The 21,642-nt window shown below is 38.2% G+C and overlaps 1 protein-coding gene across 2 annotated transcripts in view; it reads left to right on the top strand.

The window, feature by feature from the left end:
- CA13 (carbonic anhydrase 13) overlaps positions 1 to 16,846 on the top strand; it is a 49,138-nt gene extending 32,292 nt beyond the window's left edge. For both annotated transcript variants that reach the window (XM_027064295.2, XM_015080483.3), the window contains exons 4-7: positions 2,070 to 2,165; positions 3,471 to 3,533; positions 4,031 to 4,186; positions 14,622 to 16,846. In XM_027064295.2, coding sequence (XP_026920096.1) covers positions 2,070 to 2,165; positions 3,471 to 3,533; positions 4,031 to 4,186; positions 14,622 to 14,741 — 435 coding nt within the window. In that variant the 3' untranslated portion in view covers positions 14,742 to 16,846. The remainder of the gene's footprint in view (positions 1 to 2,069; positions 2,166 to 3,470; positions 3,534 to 4,030; positions 4,187 to 14,621) is intronic.
- The last annotated feature ends 4,796 nt before the right edge of the window (positions 16,847 to 21,642 follow it).

Here is a 21,642-nt window from a genome sequence, read left to right as displayed (position 1 = left end):
AGGGAGCCCAATGTGAGGCTCAAACTCATGAACCGTGAGATCATGACCTGAGCTGAAGTCGGATGCTTAACTGACTGAACCAACCAGGCGCCCCTCCACTTTTTTTTTCATTTAAATTTTATTTAGTTAACATACAGTGCAATACCGGTTTCAGGAGTAATATTCAGTGATTCATCACTTACATACGATACCCAGTGCTCATCACAAGTGTCCTCCTTAATGCCCATCACCCATCTAGCCCATCCCCCACCCACCTCCCTCTCTGAACCCTCAGTTTGTTCTGTCTTTAAGAGTCTCTTGTGATTTGTTTCTCTCTCTTCTATTCCCTGACCCCCCCCCACCTTTCCATATGTTCATCTGTTTTGTTTCTTAGACTCCACATATGAGTGAAATCATATGGTATTTGTCTTTTTCTGTTTGACTTATCCTGTTTAGTGTAATACATTTTGGCTCCATCCATGTCCTTGCAAATGGCAAGATCTCATTCTTTTTTGATGGCTGAGTAATATTCCATTGTATATGTGTACCACATCTTCTTTATCTATTCGTCAGTCGATGGACATTTGGGGTCTCTCCATAGTTTGGCTATTGCTGATAATGCTGCTCTAAACATTGGGGTGCACGTACCCCCTTTGAATCTATATTTCTTTTTATCCTTTGTGCAATTACTGGGTCACAGGGTGGGACCCACTTTTGTATTTTCTATCTGGATATCCCACAATCATCCTTGATTATTTGTGGATGGTGTACTATTTTATAGTTTTGTGGCTCACTATTTATAATTCTTATTTATTCAGAAATCCCCCATATTAGTTGCCTATAAGATGTGAAGTTATAGTTAAAGCATGGGATTAAAAACATGTCTTTGAACATACTAAATCCTCTCTGTAAGAGTTAGCTAGAAAGGTTATTTGTGCATGAAACCCTTTATATGTGTTTCCTTCCTGAGTTGCCAAAAGGATTTATTTAAAGGAGATTTTATCTGAAGTCAGTCCCTCATATAGGGATTCTTGGACCACATGGTCTACTCATGATCTTGGCTGAATCATGTGAGTGTGGCATATTGCCCTTTAGCATCTATCTTAGTTTAGATTGTTCTTCCCCTTAATCAGGAATGAAGATCTTCCCAGAGTGGTTTTCTGCCGTATTGTTATTCTACAGTCTTCCACAGTTGTTTGTGTGATAGGGATACTGCACTGTTTACAATGGCAGAACATTTAGAACACCTTTGGATTTTGCATGAGGTCCGAGTTGTGAAGTAGGTGTAACCTATTTTCTAGAGTTCCAAGTCTTCCAACTCCTTCCCTCTCCCCATCTTTCCTTTCCCCCACCTCAGTAGCACCACCTGCCTCTCATTTTCATCCTCAGACACCTCTGGTTCCTAGTTCCTGTTCCTAGACAAAGCCTCTTTGTCCCCATTAAAAGTTGCTGTCAGCAAAGGATCTGAACATATTTATAGATGGTAATAAATGTGTGAATATTGCTTAAAATAGTTGTGTTAAGGAGAGTTTGCACTTTCAAGCCATAAAAAGTCTTAGAGTACAGTGATGAACAGCTGACTGGGCAGTTTCAGGAACAATTGGCACTGTCCTTAGCAGCAGGACTCAGTCACTGCAGACCTCAGTGGACTTCTCTGCCATCCTGTGAGCCTAAGCTCATTTAGTGGACTCTGCCACCAGCTGGGACCTGACCTAAGGTGGCTCTGTTGCAATCCCACCCTTGGAAGGCTGTGGGGGAGCCTTAAGTCACTCAGGAGCAATGGCTGGAGATTGTTCCTTGGCAGGATAGTCCAGAGCATTCTAAATAATGATGTAGAACTTGTGATAGTGCACCACAGACTAAGTGGCCATGGTTTTTGTCTCTGGTTTTTGGATGCCATTCATGCCTCTGGTTTTTGGATGAAAACAAATGAAAACAAATAAGATGCTCTCCAAGATTCTTGTGAAGAATACGTTATATACATGAGTGCACAGCACCAGAACATCTATATAAATATTCTATTTTCATTCATGTTTTTAAGGACGTTTCACAATAAAACATTTGAATTATTTTGCATACCTCCCTTTCAGCTCCATGTTGTTCATTGGAATTCAGACAAATATCCCAGCTTTGTTGAGGCAGCTCATGAGCCAGATGGACTAGCTGTTTTGGGAGTATTTTTACAGGTGAGAATACACTGATTTCATTTTAAATAATTGATCAGTCATGTTGGATAAAGAGTTTCAGTCATGGAGAAGATAGTCTACCACTTTTAATAGTAAACTCATTCTAACCTTAATGTTTTCCTTTTGCAATTAATATTAAAAATTTATGTATTAATTTATGATTCATCTAATAGCCCACAACTACCTTAGGAGATTTGTCTTCTGTTTCCTCTTATTGTCCATTGATCATTTTTATGTGGGTAGAAACAGCAGCAGCAGCAACAACAATAATAGTAGCAGGAATAACACTAACATTCTGAGAAGAAGATCTTTATTGTAGGCTCTTATTGTAGGTTTTATTGTAGGCTCTTCCTGATTGCACAGTCTTTAGAGATAACAGACAGTCAAGTTCAAGTTCCTGATCCTTGAAGCACTAGTTTTACCACAATGGTTTGTTGTCTCAAACACGCTGACCAGTTTTTTAAAAATTTTGTTGCAGTTTCCTTTGTCTAATATTCACATGGGATTAGGCAAGTATCATTGTTATAATACCCGTGGGTGGGTTGGGCTCCCACTGCACCGCATTCTTGCAGGGCGTGCACTTCTGCTTTGCCACAGACTCTGTGTGTGATGTAACTCGTTGGGGCTGGGACTGGGGGAAGCCCAGGGCAGAAGGGAGGGAGGCATGAATGGCAGCGGCTCCCTCCCTTTGGCCACCAAGTCTGCTGGTGGCAGTGGAGTCCAAATGAAGCAAGAGATTATACTTTCATCCTGAAGGACTTAAAACCTTCAGGTCGATTCAGGACATCCCTAACAATGAAAAGGGTTACATCTATTTTTCTGATGATTCCTACTCATGACAATATATCGTTTTGGTTCAGGACCTCAAATCATTTTAGGTTGAGAATGGGAGATGTTTTCTTTTAATAGTTTGATGTCACAAGGGTCTGTTTAGATGTAGGGTCTGAAGGTCACATCTGGTTGAATTGTGCAAGTATTATGTTAGAGTTTCCTAAGCAAGTTTTCTCTTAAGTTAACCTGTACATTAAACCTTCATAAAGCTAAAGAATATGTAGCTGTTACTACTCGTTTTAGAATCAAACTTATAATTCAGCCAAGGAGCCCTGTAACATTATCTTGTTATTCACATTCTCTGGCATGCTAAAGCCAGCAGGTAAAAGACAGATTCATTATAGAACAATTACTGTTTGTTCTGGGTTGGCAAAGGTTTTTCAAAAAAAGGGTTAAAAAAAAGTGACTGGCATGGAGTGAATCAGACCTGTTCTGTTAACAGTAACCATTTCTTTTGAAATTTCATGCTTTCAGATTGGTGAACACAATTCTCAACTGCAAAAGATTACTGACATTTTGGATTCCATTAAAGAAAAGGTACAATAAAATACTATGTGCTAATGACTTGTTCTCTCCTGAATTCTCTTACCTTCTTTTAATAACTTAGACTTTGGACATTGGATATGTTATCTGCTTTGAAGCAGGTTTGGAACACACTTGACCAATAGAGCAGAATTAACCTATTGCCAAGTGTGTTTTGAAAATTATGAAGGGGTCTTAAATTATCTAAAACCATTACTAATAAATCTATGCATACTTAGTTTCTCATATTGGAGTTTTGCACAATAAGCATTTAGTTGCAGCACATTTCAAACAAATCTTGTGCTTCTTAAATAAATTTAGGTAATGTGCTGCTTCATGTAAAATTTTTAGATTAAGGTAGATACTTTTTTTAAAGATACAAAGGCAGATACTAAATAATTCCATGAGTTAAAGAATTCCAGTAAAATCGTGTTTCATGGGATGTGTGTTTTTTTGAGGTCTGTGTAAAGCTATCCCATTGTAATTTGTAGGAATTCTTTTTTCTCCACTAGGGTAAACAAACTCGATTCACGAATTTTGACCCATTATCTCTGCTTCCTCCGTCCTGGGACTACTGGACATACCCTGGTTCCCTTACGGTCCCACCTCTTCTTGAGAGTGTCACATGGATCGTTTTAAAACAACCTATAAATATCAGCTCTCAACAGGTATGCCACTGCTTCAAGGTTGATTCTGATTTACTAGAGGAAACGGGACTGAAACTTTTTTAAAAAATAAAAACCCTGCCCTTAATTTCTGCTGCATTATGAAGCCTATGTTTTCCCTTCATTAATCAGATAGGTGGTTGGACCAGGTAAAACTTGTGTCCCTTTCTTATTTGACCTTCTATGATTAGATGATTTCTCTCCCAGTTGTTAGAAATGCCATGTGCATACAGACACTGAGGAAAGTGAAGTGGCTTTAAAGGCTATAAATGTTTTCTTTTTTGGTCTGAGATATAAACAGGCTGGGATATAAATGAGCAAATCAGGAGAGAGGCTACTCTTTTTTTTTTTTTAATATGAAACTTATTGTCAAATTGGTTTCCATACAACACCCAGTGCTCATCAAGGGGACTTTCTCCTTTTTGACCTCAGTCCCTAGACCTGCTCCTCCTACAAATTTGACATTCAGAAAGTAAGCAGTGAGAACAACAATGGATCTTTAGGCTTTTGTTGACAGAACTTTTGTGGGGCTGCTTGAGGGACTTAGAGGATTTGCTAAGGCGCTATTTGAGCATTTGCACCCGTGCTGTTTTAGTGAAGACATTTCCTCACTTGTTTTTCTGAAAAACATATTGAGCCCCCACGATAAGCCAAGCAGTCTGCAGGCTCAAGATGTCTTTGGGCCTAGACACTCTGCTCAGATCTGCAATCTGTGTGACTAACCAATCTGACAGGTGGATGCTATATCTTCTGGGATGCTGTGCTTAGTGGGTTTTATTTTCTTTTTGTTTTCCTACTTGAATTACTTGCTGCAAAATCTGAATAAGAACATAGTCTAATAATTTTTGCAGCTGATAAAGTACTTCTATTTTGGGCTAGCCCACCTTCCTAGCTGTTTATTTTTTTCCCCCAATCAAAGACTAGAGCTGGTTCACCTTTTCCAAGGTCATGTCAGATAACATTTCTCCTTGGCATGTTGAACACATCCAACTTCTGTTGGCCTTGTCTTTAGGATTAAAGCCAAATAATACTCTGGAACATACTAATTAAAACGTTTTGTAAAAGTTGGGATTGAAGTCCAGAGTTTGACTGACATGGAAATTCCTGTGACTTTTTCCAATCATGAATAAGGTGCATTGTGTCATAAGAAAAATGACCTGTCACTGATTCAGTGGCCTTAGTAATGGAGTACATTTTTCTTTCCTTCATGTGTTAAACTGTTTACTTTTACATTCCTTTGTTAAATTTGAACATAAGGTAGTAATAATAGGAGCTCATGTTCTTCCTCATGTTTTAAGGATATTTTTATTTCTTAAAGCCACTTGGAAAATAACTTTTTAAAATCCACCTGCCATTTGGAAGAGAGTACGTTAAAATATATAATTTAGTTCCTTAAAATGCATAAGACTAACCTAAACAAAATGACTTGCTGTAGGGGCACTTGGGTGCCTCAGTTGGTTGAGTGTCTGACTCTTGATTTCTGCTCAGGTCATGATCTCACATGAGATCGAGTCCTGCCCTGGGTTCCACACTGAATGTGGAGCCTTGTTGAGATTCTCTATCTCTCTGTCTGTTCCTCCCCTGCTCTCGTGCTTGTGCTCTCTCTCTCTCAAAATAAATAAATAAACATTAAAAAAAATGACTCACTGTAAAGTTAGGAATTGTGACTATCTGTGGATACACTGCTGTGTCTTATTTAGGTCTCAATTAATTAATATTAAGTATTAATGGGGTATTTATATGGTAGAATATATAAAATAATAGCTATATTTTAGAGCTTTAGTATGAATGATAATTCACTGTGATCTACTTACATTTACTTAAATCTATAGTAGGAGTACTTTCAGACATTTTCTAACCAGATGGACATGATTATCTGGGTAATAATCTAAATTTTTATAATAAGACATTATGTGATTTTAAGAGTTAAAGAATGAAGCAAAAGATATTTTAAAAGTCCAATCCCAGTCTAACCATGAGAAAAACATCAGACAAAGCCCAAATGAGGGACATTTTACAAAACAGCAGGTCAGTGCTCCTCAAAACTGTCAAGGTAATCAAAAGCAAGGTAAATCTGAGAAATTGTCATCAAGAATGCTGAAGGAAATATGACTACCAAGTGTAATGCTGTTTCCTGGTGAGATCCTAGAACAGAAAAAGGTATTAGGTAAAAACAAAGGAAATCTTAATAGAGGATGGACCGCAGTTAATGGTAACATATTAATATCGGTTCACCAATTGTGAAAAATGTACCATGTAATGTAAAATATTAATAATGGGGGAAATTGAGTATGAGGTATATGAGAACTACTCATACAATCTTTTTAATAATTCTGTAAATTCAGAACTGTTCTAAAATAAAGAGGTTATTTAAAAAAAATCCAGGGGCGCCTGGGTGGCTTGGTCGGTTAAGCGTCCAACTTCGGCTCAGGTCATGATCTCACGGTCCGTGGGTTCAAGCCCCGCGTCGGGCTCTGTGCTGACACCTCAGAGCCTGGAGCCTGTTTCAGATTCTGTGTCTCCCTCTCTCTCTGCCCCTCCCCTGTTCATGCTCTGTCTCTCTCTGTCTCAAAAATAAACGTTAAAAAAAAAAATTTAAAAAAATCCAAAGCCTGAGAGAGTTGAGATGATTATTCAGTTATCTGTTTCCTATAAAGTAAAATGAATATGTCTTTTGTGTATACCACTTGAGAGTTACTTTCCAAACGATAATTTTTAATCTCAACTTGGGCAGCTGTTTATTTTTGAAGTCCCTGAGGCACATTGTTTTATTTATTTTCCAATTCTACCATATAATGTCACTAGCCATGAAGATTAAATTCTTTTTTTAGTGAGTTAGTGCCAAATTTTTTTTCTAGGTCTTTCTACTGCTATTTCTTGCCAAGTCACTGTTTGACCAAAAAGGCAAATCAGACAGTTTTCATTTTCTTTTATTTGATTCAAGCCCATTTTTGTCCCCAGAGTCACTTATTGAAATGCTTGATTTAACTGCCAGGCTAGTAAACAGATATGCTGTTTTCAGATAGTTTTGATAACAGATCCATCATTCTCTTTGGAAGGCTAAGCTAACTTTTCTGCCAAGTTTCTTAGGGTTATCCTAAATTATCTAAATTGGCTTACTCATCTGCTGAATTCAGTGTGCAGAATATTTGGTTTTAATTCTTTGCTCTATTTTTTTTAAAAAATCTCTCTTATTTGTTATGATCTTTGCATACAATAAAATTCATGAATTTTAGTGTGCAGTTGATTTTGTTATTATATATTACTGTGCAGCAACCACTAGATCAAGATATGAAACAGATCACTTGGCCTGAAAATTCTCTTGCGCTCTACCTCCTTCCTCAACCATGGCTCTGGGCAGTCTTTGAGATGCTGTTCCTAGGATTCTGCCTTTTCTAGAATTTTATTTAAATGGAATCAGACAGTACATAGATTTTTGCATTTCTACTTAGCATAATGTTTTTAAGATTCACTGACTCTTACTAATATTCTATGATATGGATATACCACATTATTTTATTTTATTTTTTTATCAGTTTATTTTTTTATTATATGATATTTATTGTCAAATTAGTTTCCATACAACACCCAGTGCTCATCCCAAAAGATGCCCTCTTCAATGCCCATCACCTCCCCTCCCCTCCCCTCCCTCCCACCCCCCATCAACCCTCAGTTTGTTCTCAGTTTTTAAGAGTCTCTTATGCTTTGGCTCTCTCCCACTCTAACCTCTTTTTTTTCTTTTTTTTTTTTCCTTCCCCTCCCCCATGGGTTTCTGTTAAGTTTCTCAGGATCCACATAAGAGTATACCACATTATTTTAAATCTATTTACCAATTGATGGACATTTGGGTTGCTTCCAGTTTGGAATAATAGCTATCCATATTTGGGTGTTAGGAATAATTGTCATATATTTTTTTGTGGACACATGTTTTCACGATTTGTGGCAGTACCTAACACTAGATTTACTAGATCATGTGGTAAATTCATGTTTAATTCTCTAAGGTACTGCCATATTGTTTTAAAAAAATTTTTTAATGTTTTTATTTTACTTTTGAGAGAGAGAGAGAGAGGGAGACACAGAATTTGAAGCAGGCTCCAGGCTCTAAGCTGTCAGCACACAGCCCTATGTGGGGCTTGAACTCACAAACTGTGAGATCATGACCTGAGCCGAATCAGACACCTAACTAGCTGAGCCACCCAGGCACACCTGCCATCTTGTTTTTTAATGTGGCTGTTCCATCTTCCATTCTCACCAGCAATATATGAGATTTCTAGCTCTTCCACATCCTTGTCAGCAGTTAGTGTTGTCAGTCTTTTTAACTTTAGCCATTCTAGAGGTTATATATGATTTCTAATTTGCATTCATCTGATGACTAGTAATGTTGAGCATTTTTCTTATGTTTATTGACTACGTATATCTTTTTTTGATGAAATACCTGTTCAAGTCATCTTTTCCTTTTTGAATTGGGTTTTGTCTTTTCATTATTGAATTGCAAAAGTTCTTTATACAATCAGGATAAAGCCCTTTTTAAAATACATGTTCTGCAAAGTTTTCTCCCAGTTTGTTGCTTGCCCCCCCATTTTTAAAACTATGTCTTTTGAAGAGCAAAAGTTCTTAATCTTGATGTAATTCATTTTTATCAACTTATTCCTTATAATTTGTGCTTTTGATGACCTGTTTAAGATTTCTTAAATCTAACTATATGCCTCCAAATATTTTTTTCATACTTTAATAGTTGTAGCTCTTACGTTTAAGTTTTTGATGACTTATGAGTTGAACTTTTATGTATCCTGCACCCCATTTTCTCATTCCTTTCCTTCTGATATTTCAATTATGCATACTTTAACCTTTTAATATCATCTAACACATCCCCGAGGTTCTATTTCTTTAAAATAATTTTTTAATCTCTGTTCTTCACCAGAGATAATTTCTACTTATCTATATTCAAGTTCATTTGCTCTTTCCTCTGTCATGTCAATTTGACTATTAAGTCTATCTAGTTAATTTTTTTGTTTTAGCAATTCTATATTTTAGTTCTAAAATTTTGTTTGGTTCTCTTTTATTATATCTATTTTTCTTCTGAGACTTACCACTACTCTGCTAAGATTTCTCAAGCATTAAAATGATGCTTTGTTTAACATATGACCCTCAGGTAGTTAAAATACTCATTTAAAAATACTTGTAAATTCAGGGGCCCCTGGGTGGCTCAAGTTGGTTAAGCATCCAACTTTAGCTCAGCTCATGATCTCGTGGTTTGTGAGTTCGATCCCCACATTGGGCTCTGTGCTGACAGCTCAAAGCCTGCTTCAGATTCTGTGTCTCCCTCTCTCTCTGCCCCTCACCTGCTCACACACACACACACTCTCTCTCTCTCTCAAAAAGAAATAAACATTAACAAAAAACTTAAAAGTTAAAAAAAATCCTTGTAAATTCCTAATTTGGTTCATCTTGGGTGTGACTGTTGATGTTGTAAATAACTTTGCTTATGTCACTTCATAAGCAATGGAGTTGCTTATTTGGAGAAGGTGTTCCATTTTCTTGCCTCTTGGCATGTTAAGTAATTTTTTATTGTATTCTAGATGTGACGACCATTAAGTTGTGGACATTCTGGATTCGGTTATTTTTCTCTGATGAGCACTTTTTCCTCTGTGCTAGCAGGTAATTTTTTTGGTAGGGCTTGAACTTCAGGTTTTCGTTCTCACACAGCAGCTCTGGTCTCAGTACAGCCATGTGTGGTTCTTGGGTGTAGAGTTGATGACCCTCTCTGCCTCTATCCTTGTAACACCAGTGTGCTCCATTGCACTGTGTGCACCTTGCAGACTCTTCTCAGCTCCAGGTGAAAAACTGGAAATCAGAACTCACTTATAGAGCTCCCATCTCTCCTTCAAGTGAGCATAAACTCCCCACCTGAGTCCCTCTGCTTCTGTTCACTCTCCAGTACCTGTGACTTGTTGCTTTTTGTATTACATCTGGGTTTTAGCGTTGTTTTCCACAGGGAGGTTGTCTGCAGTCCAGCATATCTGGAAGCAAAGTTCTAACATCCTTTTTAAATAGTAAAATGTTACATTTTGTAATTAATGATAATGATCTAGGAATAGTTTTCTTAGCTTCTGCATCTTTAGGCTAAATGTGAAATGGGGAAAGAATCCATTTGCTTGAACATTGATTTTGACTTGATATAAAACTGTGTATAGTTAGCTTTGAAATTAAAGTTCTAAATTATAGGAGACAGTACAAGTCAATTCTAGAATCGTTTAATAATTGCTAATTCTTATAGGGCATAATACACAAAATTACAAAGAAGTGTTAAAAATGTCCCTTATCCTCAAGTAGTTTGTAATCTGATAGACAAGATAAAATAAATGCATAAGAAAGGATATCACAATGGCTGTGCTTGGTACATAAGAGATATAAAGTGTAAGGATGTTTAAAAAAGGAGAGACTATTTTATTGGAAAAATCAGGAAAAGACTTCATGAAAGAGCTGACATCTGGTCTAGGGAAAACGTGGTGACTGGTTCGAAGTAGTAAAGGAAAGGGAGCAATTTCAAGATGGAACACCATAAATAAGGCAAGTAAAGGAAGTACAGAAGATATGTGGGCAAGTTTGTACCTGAAGTTCTCAAGCTTTAGAGTATACAACAGTTACCTGGGGAAGCTTACCAAAATGTTGACCCTTGGGCCTTATCAGAATTTCTGATTCAGAAGGTCTGGGGTAGAGTTCAGCAACCTGAAGTTTTACGAATTACCCCAAAGTCTTTTCATTCAGATGCTCTGGAGCCACCCTTCATAAAACTGGCTTAGAACAGAACCTGTGTGTGGTCATAATCGGAGATAATCTAGTTAGTTAGAACCTGGTGATTCAGAAGCCAGGCTAATAAGTTTGTTTTGGGGGTCTTATTAGAGGTAGAAATATTACACATTTTAGAATTATATTTTGAAATATTTACACCTGAAACGATATGATGTTCAGAATCTGCTTCAATCTTATCCAGTTTGGGCAGGATGGGAGGTGGAAAGAGAATGAATGAGAATATGGGTGAAATGAAATTGGCTGTGTTAATGGTTGTTGAAGCTGGGTGATGGGTTTGTGGTGGTTTATTATGCTGCCCTTTCTACTTTTGTGTATGTCGGAAAGTTTCCATAATAAAAACTTAATGAAAAGACATTAGGGGAAAATAGGGGGGAAAAGAGATGCAGTAGTGGTTAGTTAGTATATGACTTACCTGCCAGACGGCTTATTTATTGAAACTTCCTAGCTGTCCCTCAAGTTCCTCATCTTTAAAGTGGGGATAATAGTATATCATTGATTAAATGAGATATGTATATAAAGCACTTAGCACATTACCTGGCCTACCATGTTCTGTAAGAGATTTTATTTTCATTATTATCCAGCTTTGGCAGGCAGTGGAGTGCCATTAGACATTTGAGCACTGGAGTGACATAAGCAAAGTTATTTACAAAACATTAGAAGAGAGTATTTCTGCTTGCTGGGCTTGCTATATAAGGACATTAAAATTTGAGTATTAGAGCCAAGAAAAATAGCAAAACAGGTCATACCCACCTCAGACATCAGGCTGATCTGTGGAGACTGCTGCCAGGACCCCCGCAGATGCTATGAGCCTTAGTGACAGAGTGGCCGATTCTCTGTCTGCAAGAAGCCTGGGGTCCGGAAAGCAAGGAGACTGGTAGGGGCCAGCCAAGGATGTGCATTTTCTTGTGCAGAGCCAAGAAAAGCAAATCTGAGCAGACACTGGCAGATGTAGGTCTACCTACCTGGGCAAAGCGATTGGGAGGGAGATCCAGAGCCAGAAAGGTCAGGGGTTTGGTGAGACATCAGGATAGGTTCAGAGAAAGATCTAGAGTAAATTCCAGTTTTACACCATGAGGTCAAGGTGTTGCAGAGGTAGGGAGCCATGATCAACTTGCAGAGGAGTTATAAGGAGGATGGGCGAGATAAATAAAGCCCAGGTTTTCAGAGGAATCAGCAGTTTCACTGGGAGGCAAGTCATGTTGGCCTAGGCCAGCAAGTGGGTGCCCTGATTCCAGATTCCGGATTCCTGCACAGCCACCTGGAGAGGTCACTCCAGACAAACCTGATCCGCATGGTCTGGGGAAAAACCTGGGTGTCTTCCCTATGGCTCCAGAGTTTAGATTTTATTTTCCTCTGCTGCTTGACTTCACCAGACAATTATTCAAGTCTCATCTGGCTTTAGCTATAATTTGGTCTAATGAAATATGAGTAACAGTTAAGTTGTAAATATTTGTCTTGCCCATATCTATACCTCTTAAAATACACCTTGGGGCGCCTGGCTGGCTTGGTCAGTGGAGCATGTGACTCGTGATCTCAGGGTGGTGGGTTTGAGCCCCACGTTGGTTGTAGAGATTACTTAAAAAATAAAATCTTAAAAAAAATAAATAATAAAAGACACCTCGAAGTATCATTTGTGGAGAGACCTGGCTGCTTGTATATGATGCATGAACTTATCTCCGTGGACTGTGGTTACAAACTGTTGCCTGCTTATTGTGGAGCACCTCTGTCACCTCTGCCTCCCATCCTGGCCAGGGTTGTGCAAGAAATATTTTAGGCTTCAGTTAGAGATGAGGGAAGTACGGATCCCACTACTTCTCTGCCATGTAGGCCCACATCCTTTTAGGCTTCAGTTAAATGATGATGACAGAAACTTAATAGATGTATCCTAGTCTGAATCTACTTGCCTCTGCGATTAGGTGACTAACTCGGCTTAGACAATGGAGGCTTTCATTCTCAATAGTGTAATAATTAGTCTTTGCTGAAGCAGAGCAGCAAAACAAACACCCAAAACTTACTTGTGTTAATTGACAATGTATTTTAGATGAACATTTTTGTGACAGTAGAATTATTCAGTTAGCAATCTTCATTTTACTACTGTAGACCAGTGCTAAATCTTGATAAAAAATATTAAATCACCAAGGAATTGGTGAATAATTTATAAATCCTGCTTATAATAGAAAACTTTTCAGCAATTAAAAGTAGTGACATAGGGGTGCCTGGGTGGCTCAGTTGGTTAAGTGTCTGACTCTTGGTTTCTGCTCAGGTCATGATCTCATTGTCTCATGAGTTCAAGCCCCACATTAGGCTCTGTGCTGACAGTGCAGAGCCTGCTTGGGATTTTCTCTCTCTCCCTCTCTGTCTGCCCCACCCCTACTCACACTGTCTCTGTGTCTCTCAAAATAATTAAATAAACTTAAAAAAATAGTGACATAGATTTATGTTTATTGACAGGCAAGATATCTAAGATATATATTAATTAAAAAAATAAAGTTTCAAAAGAGCATGGTAGTTGAGCCTATTTTTGTAATAAAACATGTTGTGTGTACGTGCATGTGTGCTTGTGTGTTTATATAAAGAAAAACATCTGGAAGGATATACTCCATAATGTTAACTGTGATTATGTCTTGTGATTACTAGTAACTTCTGTCTTCCTCTTGATGCTTGTATATTGTATGAAGTTTGTAAGATAAGTAAACATTTTTTGTAATAAGAAAAATTAAGCTCTTTTGATGAGAAATATGCCTATCCCAGTTAAATTGTATTTAAACATTATCAGAGGTTGAAGGGTACTGGATGTTTACCATGGTTGTTGTTTCCAAGGCTCAAGTATGGTGAGGGCAAAGTAATTGTTTCAGGAAAACAGTACTTAAAAGATCAAAATTCCATAGGATGAGGACCACAAGGTTCCTGTGCGAATTGAGGCCATGTTGTGCCGGAATACTGATAAGCGTCCATTGTAGTTCCAAGAGTTGGAAGACAGCTATTGAAGGAATATAATCCAATGCATTACTTTATAGATGAAGTAAATGAAGCTAGAGCTCAAGGTCACACAACTGGTCTGTACCAGGCCCAGAACTGGGACCTAGCCTTGAAAGCCAGTGCAGTGACCTTTCCACTGTCCTCTTCTGAACTTGGTAGGTGACATTCTCTGATTCCTAGATATGGACTCTTTGAACCACATTCTAGATGTTGTTTCCTCATATTACTTTCATCTCCAGATAAAGAATGCTTATGTACTTAAGTTTTTGAACCCATAGGTATTTGTATAGTGGTGAGAACTTAGTAGAAGTATTGTTTTATTATATACATGACTCATAATTTAGAACACTTTTACTGCAGTATTTTAGTTCCTGGTAAGGGAAAGGTTATATATGACTTTTTTTTAATGTTTATTTATTATTAATTTTGAGAGAGAGAGAGAGAGAGAGAGAACACCAGCAGACGGGAGGCAGAGAGAGGGGAGAGAGAATTCCAAGCTGGCCTGACATGGGGCTCTATCTTACAACTGTGAGATCATGACCTGAGCCGAAATCCAGAGTCAGACACTTAACTGACCAAGCCACCTAGGTGTCCCCGCAGGTGTGACTTTCTATGCTGAAATGAACTCTTCTCTTGTTTTCAACAGCTGGCCACATTCCGCACTCTCCTCTGTACCGCGGAGGGCGAAGCAGCAGCTTTTCTGTTGAGCAATCACCGTCCGCCGCAGCCTCTGAAGGGCCGAAAAGTGAGAGCCTCTTTCCATTAAAAGTTGTCACCAGTCGACCACCCCAAACAAGTCGGTGGAGAAAAAAACAAAACACAAAAATCCCCAGTAACAGTTCTTTCCCAGGATTCTGGTTTACAGGTACCATATGGCTGCTGTCAGCTTCAGTACCACAAAGATCAGATCTCTTTAATCAAACTAATAACTTAACTCATCTGTCTCAGATTTTCCCTCATGGGTATCCAAACAGGAAACATTGTTTGATGTGTGTTAAAGCCCATGAAGTGCATCTACTTCAACCTGTGTGAAAACATGGCAGGCATCACAAATCTCAGAATGTATTAAGATTTTCCCCTTGCCCTAGAGATTGAATCAGTCATCTCTCTCAGTGATGTTTGGTGAAAAATTTAAATTCTTTTCCAGAATGATAAGACTGTGATATCTTTTTCTACACAAATGAGTCAGCTTGCTGTCTTGTTATCATTCCAATTCATAAAAAGTCGATAATACTTCCCTTTAAAGTGAATTTTTGTTTTGATTATGTTGTCGATTCTCATCGCATGGTACCTTTAATAGAATGAACAATATGAGTACTCGGGGGTGGGGGTGGGGGTGGGGATATAACTCCTTACTCTGTCTATTTCACAGCTCAAAATGAACCGATACCATTTTGGCAAGGAATTCCTCTGGATATAAATGACTGTTTAAACTTTAATGAGTTTTGCCCTATATCACAGTCATGCAGTAATGTTAATGATAAACTGGTTAATAATTGATTAGATACAGTGCTTGCCCAATGTATAGACATGGTTTGAGACTAACAGATTGCAGGGTACCACACAGGTGGAGCGCCCCAAGGGTATGATGGATGGGTCGCCTGCTTTCCTCCTATGTTTTGGCAACAGAGCAGCAAACAGTCCCGTGAAGGTCAGTGTTGTGTCAACTGGTGAAAAACATTTACCCGGGCCTCGTATGAATGTACAATGAGTCTACAAACCCTGCAACCCATTTCCTTGGCAAAGCCTGTCTCCCCTTTGATACATGTCCCTCAATCTCATAAGTAATTTTTTAAATTGGCTTCTGATATTCATTTTAATCTATCATCTCTCATATATTTTTGTTTGTTTTTGGTGAAGGAGGATGGTGGAAGTCCTTTTACTCTCTCTGGTACAGATGGAGCGACACTAAGCATTAATCACATCAAGACTTGAACACATGGTACACTTCTGTCCTCGAGAGAAGTTTAGCTGAGTTTCCTTGATTTTATTAATTTGTGTCGCACACCGCTTCTCCTCCAGATGTAGATTTTAATAATTCAAATTATTCTGCAGTAGTCTTCTTGATAGGGTCACTGAGAATCAGTAAGATGTGTAATAATGCTGTACTTGGTTGCAGAAGATAATCTCCTGAAGACTAATGTGGATATTGGTCATTTTTGTTTTCCCCCATCTAGCTTATGCTTCACAGGAGCTTGCCATCTAGTAAATATTTAACGAACTGAATGTTTTAAAACGTTTTATTTGATATCTTTGGTAATTATTTTGCTGCTTGGGATTAAATACATTATAAGTTAATGTAACAAGTAAAATGTAAGTTATCTCTTAAAAATGGTTTCCTTTTAAAGGCATGATTATTAAATCTACCTGTGTCACCAGATGTTTTAATGGCTTTAAAAATACCAGTGTTGAATGGTAAAGTGTTTCTTTAGTTTGGAAGGACATGTTGTAAAGTATCCTAGTCAGAGAAAGAAGTCTGTTTCCTCAGAAAAAGTAATGTTCTGTGTGAAGGGGTGTATCATGGGGAGTGTAACTACTTTGCATGAGAGTTATTACTTTGTAATTTATGGTTTCTGCTACAGTATTGCATCGGTTCTGTGTTACAAATTGGACTTCAGTAGACTAAAAAAGTCTACACAGCACTGATTATCTTGAAGATTGTCTGCGAATTTATTTATCTCTTAGGGGGAAAAGGTCTAAGTGTGTGTTGAAGTTGTTGATCTCTTAACAAGATTAAAGAGTTGTAAATACTAATATAGATCTCTTTTGTTTCCCATACGTGTATTGGATTTATGTTTATTAAACACTTTGCATTTTAATTTAAGTTGAATCCAACCACAATAAAGAAAATGAGACAAACTTTGAACTGTATTAGGGACTTGTATATGCAAGACAGAATGAGATTCGATTTTTACACTTCTTATTTAGAAGACAATCTCAAACTCACAGAAAAAATGCAAACACAGTACATTGTTTTCTGAATTATTTGAGAGTAAGCTGCCAACCTGCTTCTCCATCTTGCTACAGATTTTAATTTATATTTTCTACAAGTGAGGACATTGTCCTACATGGTTGCAACATGGCTAAAACAACCATGAAATTAATATTGCTTTGTTATTACCCCCTAATCTATTTGAGAAAAACTTGTTCATGTAGTTGTCCAGTTTCCTTCAGTTGGAAATGATCCTCCAGTCTTTTCTTGGTTTTATGACCTTGACACTTTTGACGATTATAAGCCAGTTATTTTATAGAATGTCCCCCAATTTGGGTTTGTTCAAGGTTTCCTACGATTAGATATAGGTTATGCATCGTTGGCAGGAATATCAGAAAAGCAGTGTTGCATGCTGTGCTCTTCTCGTTTCATCCTATCAGGCAACCAATTGTGATGTTTTTTCTCTTATGGAGAATATTCACTTTCATCACTTAAGACAGTGTCTGGTAGGTTTCTCCACTGCAAAGTTGTTTACCCTTTGTAATTAACATATTTGTGTGAGGATGTGTTTTGAGACCACATAAATATTAATTAATTTACTTTATTAAGGACTTAGCAATTCCTAATTTATTCAGTTACTTATTATCATTATTACTATTATATTATCACTAATACCTTATCTATTTATTCTCATTCACAAATTTTTCTTTTTAAAAACTTTTTTAATGTGTGTGTATTTATTTATTTTTATTAACTTGTTTTATTTTTTATTTTTTAAAATTTACATCCAAATTAGTTAGCATATAGTGCAACAATGATTTTAGGAGTACATTCCTTAGTGCCCCTTACCCATTTAGCCCATCCCCTCTCCCACAACCCCTCCAGTAACCCTCAGTTTGTTTTCCATATTTATGAGTCTCTTCTCTTTTGTCCCCCTCCCTGTTTTTATATTATTTTTCTTTCCCTTCCCTTATGTGCATCTGTTTTGTCTCTTAAAGTCCTCATATGAGTGAAGTCATGGGATTTTTGTCTTTCTCTGACTGACTAATTTCACTTAGCATAATACCCTCCAGTTCCATCCACGTAGTTGTTAATGGCAAGATTTCATTCTTTTGGATTGCCGAGTAATACTCCATTGTATATGTGTACCTCATTTTCTTTATCCATTCATCCATCGATGGACATTTGGGCTCTTTCCATACTTTGGCTATTGTTGATAGTGCTGCTATAAACACAGGGGTGCATGTGTCCCTTCGAAACAGCACACCTGTATCCCGCGGACAAGTGCCTAGTAGTGCAACTGCTGGGTCATAGGGTAGTCCTATTTTTAGTTTTTTGAGGAGCTTCCATACTGTTTTCCAGAGTGGCTGCACCAGCTTGCATTCCCAATTTCATATTTATTTTTGAGAGAGAGAGGGAGACAGAACATGAGCAAGGGAGGGGCAGAGAGAAAGGGAGACACAGAATCTGAAGCAGGCTCCAGGCTCTGAGCTGTCAGCACAGAGCCTGACGTGGGGCTCCAATTCACAGACTGTGAGATCGTGACCTGAGCCGAAGTCAGATGCCCGACTGACTGAGCCACCCAGGTGCCCCCAAATTTTTCTTGATTTGCCCAGTGGGAGCACCTTCAAGATGACTTCTGTGTCCTTTTGACATGTCCCTGTTTGCTTACTTTCTGACAGCAGTTTGACATGCCTGGCTCCTCTCATTCTTTCCCTTTCCTAGTCCTAGGATCTACCATTTCTCCAAAGGGACCCTGCTAGTATTGAGAAAACCAGTCTGGGTACTAGATGATCTCACTGCTATCGGAATGTCACTACTTCTAGGTCCTCTGCATGGACAGAAGTTGGGAATGTGTACACACACATGTTCATACATGCACACATACATCATGTGTATATACAGCTTCGACACTGGTATTTCTATATTTATCTGTGTTAGGAAACATGATTTCACACTCATATGTCCAATTTCTGTCCAACTGCAAGTTTCATTCTAGTTCTCCATTTCCATATTTGTAATTCTCTTTTCCAAAAGTAAGAAACCAGGCTTCCATTATCCTCAACACATGTATTTATTTGACCAATTCTTCTGTATGTAACCATATTCCATCACCACCTGCAGCCTCTCACCCCCACATTGCATGGATGCCCTTCTTACTCAGCTTGGGCTGTGATGTCCTGTGCTGGGCTGCCTGGACCCCTAAAGGGAAGGGAAACGAAGGGAAGGGAGAAGAGCAAGACCACATTTTGAAATACTCACTATGGGTATTTCATAATACTCCATGGGTATTTCAAATGGGCTGTTCATAGGGAAGTCCTTTATTCTAACACAAGGTTTTTGAAAATGTAGCTTTACCTATACACATTTCATCATAAGTGACAATGGAGTAGAATATTTTGTAAAAGCCTTTTAATACCTTTGGAGTGGGACTGTAGAAAATGTAGGCCAAGGAATAGTGGTCTCATTACGGAGGGTGGGAAGCCATCCCGGCCCATGAATAACTACCCCAACTTGCTCCTGTTTCAAATTCTGAAGAAGATTAATTTTTTTATATTAAGATTTCAATACCCATTGAAATGCAAACTCCTCTCAGTGGATAATTGTTTAAGTTGCCACCAGTCATTTCTACTTCAAGGTAACTGATCTTTGCATGGTGGGTTTTGGTGGGAATAATGTCTTTGATGGAAGGAATGTGAACATGGTACCAGAGAGCCAATGATCTGAGTGTTCAGATAATCAAGGTGAATTTGAACCACGTCACAATGTTGCCTACATGTCTCATTCTTACCTGTACCCTGACACCTCACACCAAGGACTGATGTATAGCAATGAACAGAATGCATTAGTTCGTGCTTTATTGCATTAGTTCACGTAGATGGGCATATCTATGAAATAGATGAACAGAAACAATTTCCAATTAACTGTGGAGGAACTAGTGATGAGGCTTTGTTAGAAGATGCCTCAGAAGTTTACAAGAAGTTTATGCACCGTGACCCTGTTGAATTAAGATTCGATGTGTTTGCTCTTTTTGCAGCAGAGCTTAATAGTGGAAACATCAAATGTTGAATTTTTGTAACAAAAATTACATTTATGCTGCCATACACTAACTCAGAAATTTGGGTATTTTATTAACTTGACTGAGTAAATTTTATGTGAGTTAAACTTTGACTTAAAAATGTTTATCAAATTGAATTACTTGGAGATTTTTCTTTTGTGGCTAGAAACTCACCTGTACCTTCCTAAAGAGGAATTAATAACGAGCAGAGATCCCCTACCTCCTGTTATGGGCTAAGGAAAGTCTTCTTGCCTGAAGGTCTTCAACATTCCTACCAGCGTAAATCATCTGGTGAAAGAAAGTGGGTACTTTCACTTCCTTAATTAGGGGTGCCTTGGAGACTCAGTAGGTTGAGCATCTGACCCTTGATTTTGGCTCAGGTCAATGATCTCAGGGTTCATAGGATAAAGCCCCATGTCGGGCTCTGTGCTGGGTGTGGAGCCTTCTTGGGATTCTCTCCTTCTCTCTCTGCCTCTTCCCTGCTCATGCTCTCTCTCTCTCTCTCTCTCTCTCTCAAAATAAATAAGTAAACATTAAAAAATTTTAAACTTTCCTAATGAATCTGTTTTCAATACAAGCTCCTCTAAGTGGAGGGACTGGTCAGTTGATCTTAGCTATGCTCAAGTTAGAGTTGCAAAAACTCTGGGTTTGTGTCTCAATGAGATCAGAGGAACCAATGCTTGGATTTGATTATACAAGCGAGAAAAGATGTTGAAAAACTAAACAGAACAGTGAGGCAACCTAGAGATCACCTTCCTTAAAGGAGGCAATATTCCTGGAGCCCAGGCACCATGGCCACCCAGATGAAGTTGAAACTAGAGTAGACTTGACGAGCAGGATCTGGTTAGTTTTTGGAGTCAGCCACTATGTGAAACCTGGTTTGAGATAGAGAGAGGGGGAGACATACTCTGGGTTCTCCTTTTATTCTGTCCTAACCTAGTCAGATGCCAGATAATGTGGAAATATGAACAATCATCCCTTCTGTCATACAGAGCAGATCAGTGGAAAGATCCAGGAATGGATCCGAGGAGAAACAGACTTAAAACCAGCCAGGGACCAAGGACTGGGATCTCTATTAAGCTCATCAAATGACTGTGATATTGGGCTGGAAGTCTCCAAAGATGGAAGGACTTTGCTAAACACTCCCATTCTGGAAATTTAATTTGAGCACAGTTTGTCAGACATCTGATATGTGCTAAATGTTATGTTAGGTACTAGAGATATAAAGATGATTAAGATATGGTTGCTTTTCTTAGCTCAAAATCTAAGACAAGTATAAAAATAAATTGCAACATATGAAATGTTATTAAGTAGTTTAATTTCAACTATCTATAGAGTGCTAAGGAAACATGAAAAAGATGCAGAAATTAATTCCAGATAAATTAATAGAGGCACAAAGATTTTCAAGTGTGATATTTTGAAAATTGGATTTTCTGGTTCTCTAATGTAGAATTGTGTTTGGTGCTAGGGGGTAGGGAAATGGATCAGTGAGGACTCTTTTGCTTGAGAACAATAGGAATTCCAACACAATGCGGATAAAGCAATAATGTGAAGCCACAGGCTACAATCAGTCCTCAATGTTCCTACTTCTTGTCTGTCTCCACCTCTGTGGGTTTTGTTATCAGTCAGACTCTCCCTTCATAATGGAAGGGTAGAAACCTGCACCTCTATACCTAA

The sequence above is a fragment of the Acinonyx jubatus genome, chromosome F2 (assembly GCF_027475565.1).
Source record: "Acinonyx jubatus isolate Ajub_Pintada_27869175 chromosome F2, VMU_Ajub_asm_v1.0, whole genome shotgun sequence".
NCBI lineage: Eukaryota > Metazoa > Chordata > Mammalia > Carnivora > Felidae > Acinonyx > Acinonyx jubatus.
This window is presented reverse-complemented; position numbering and strand designations above follow the sequence as displayed.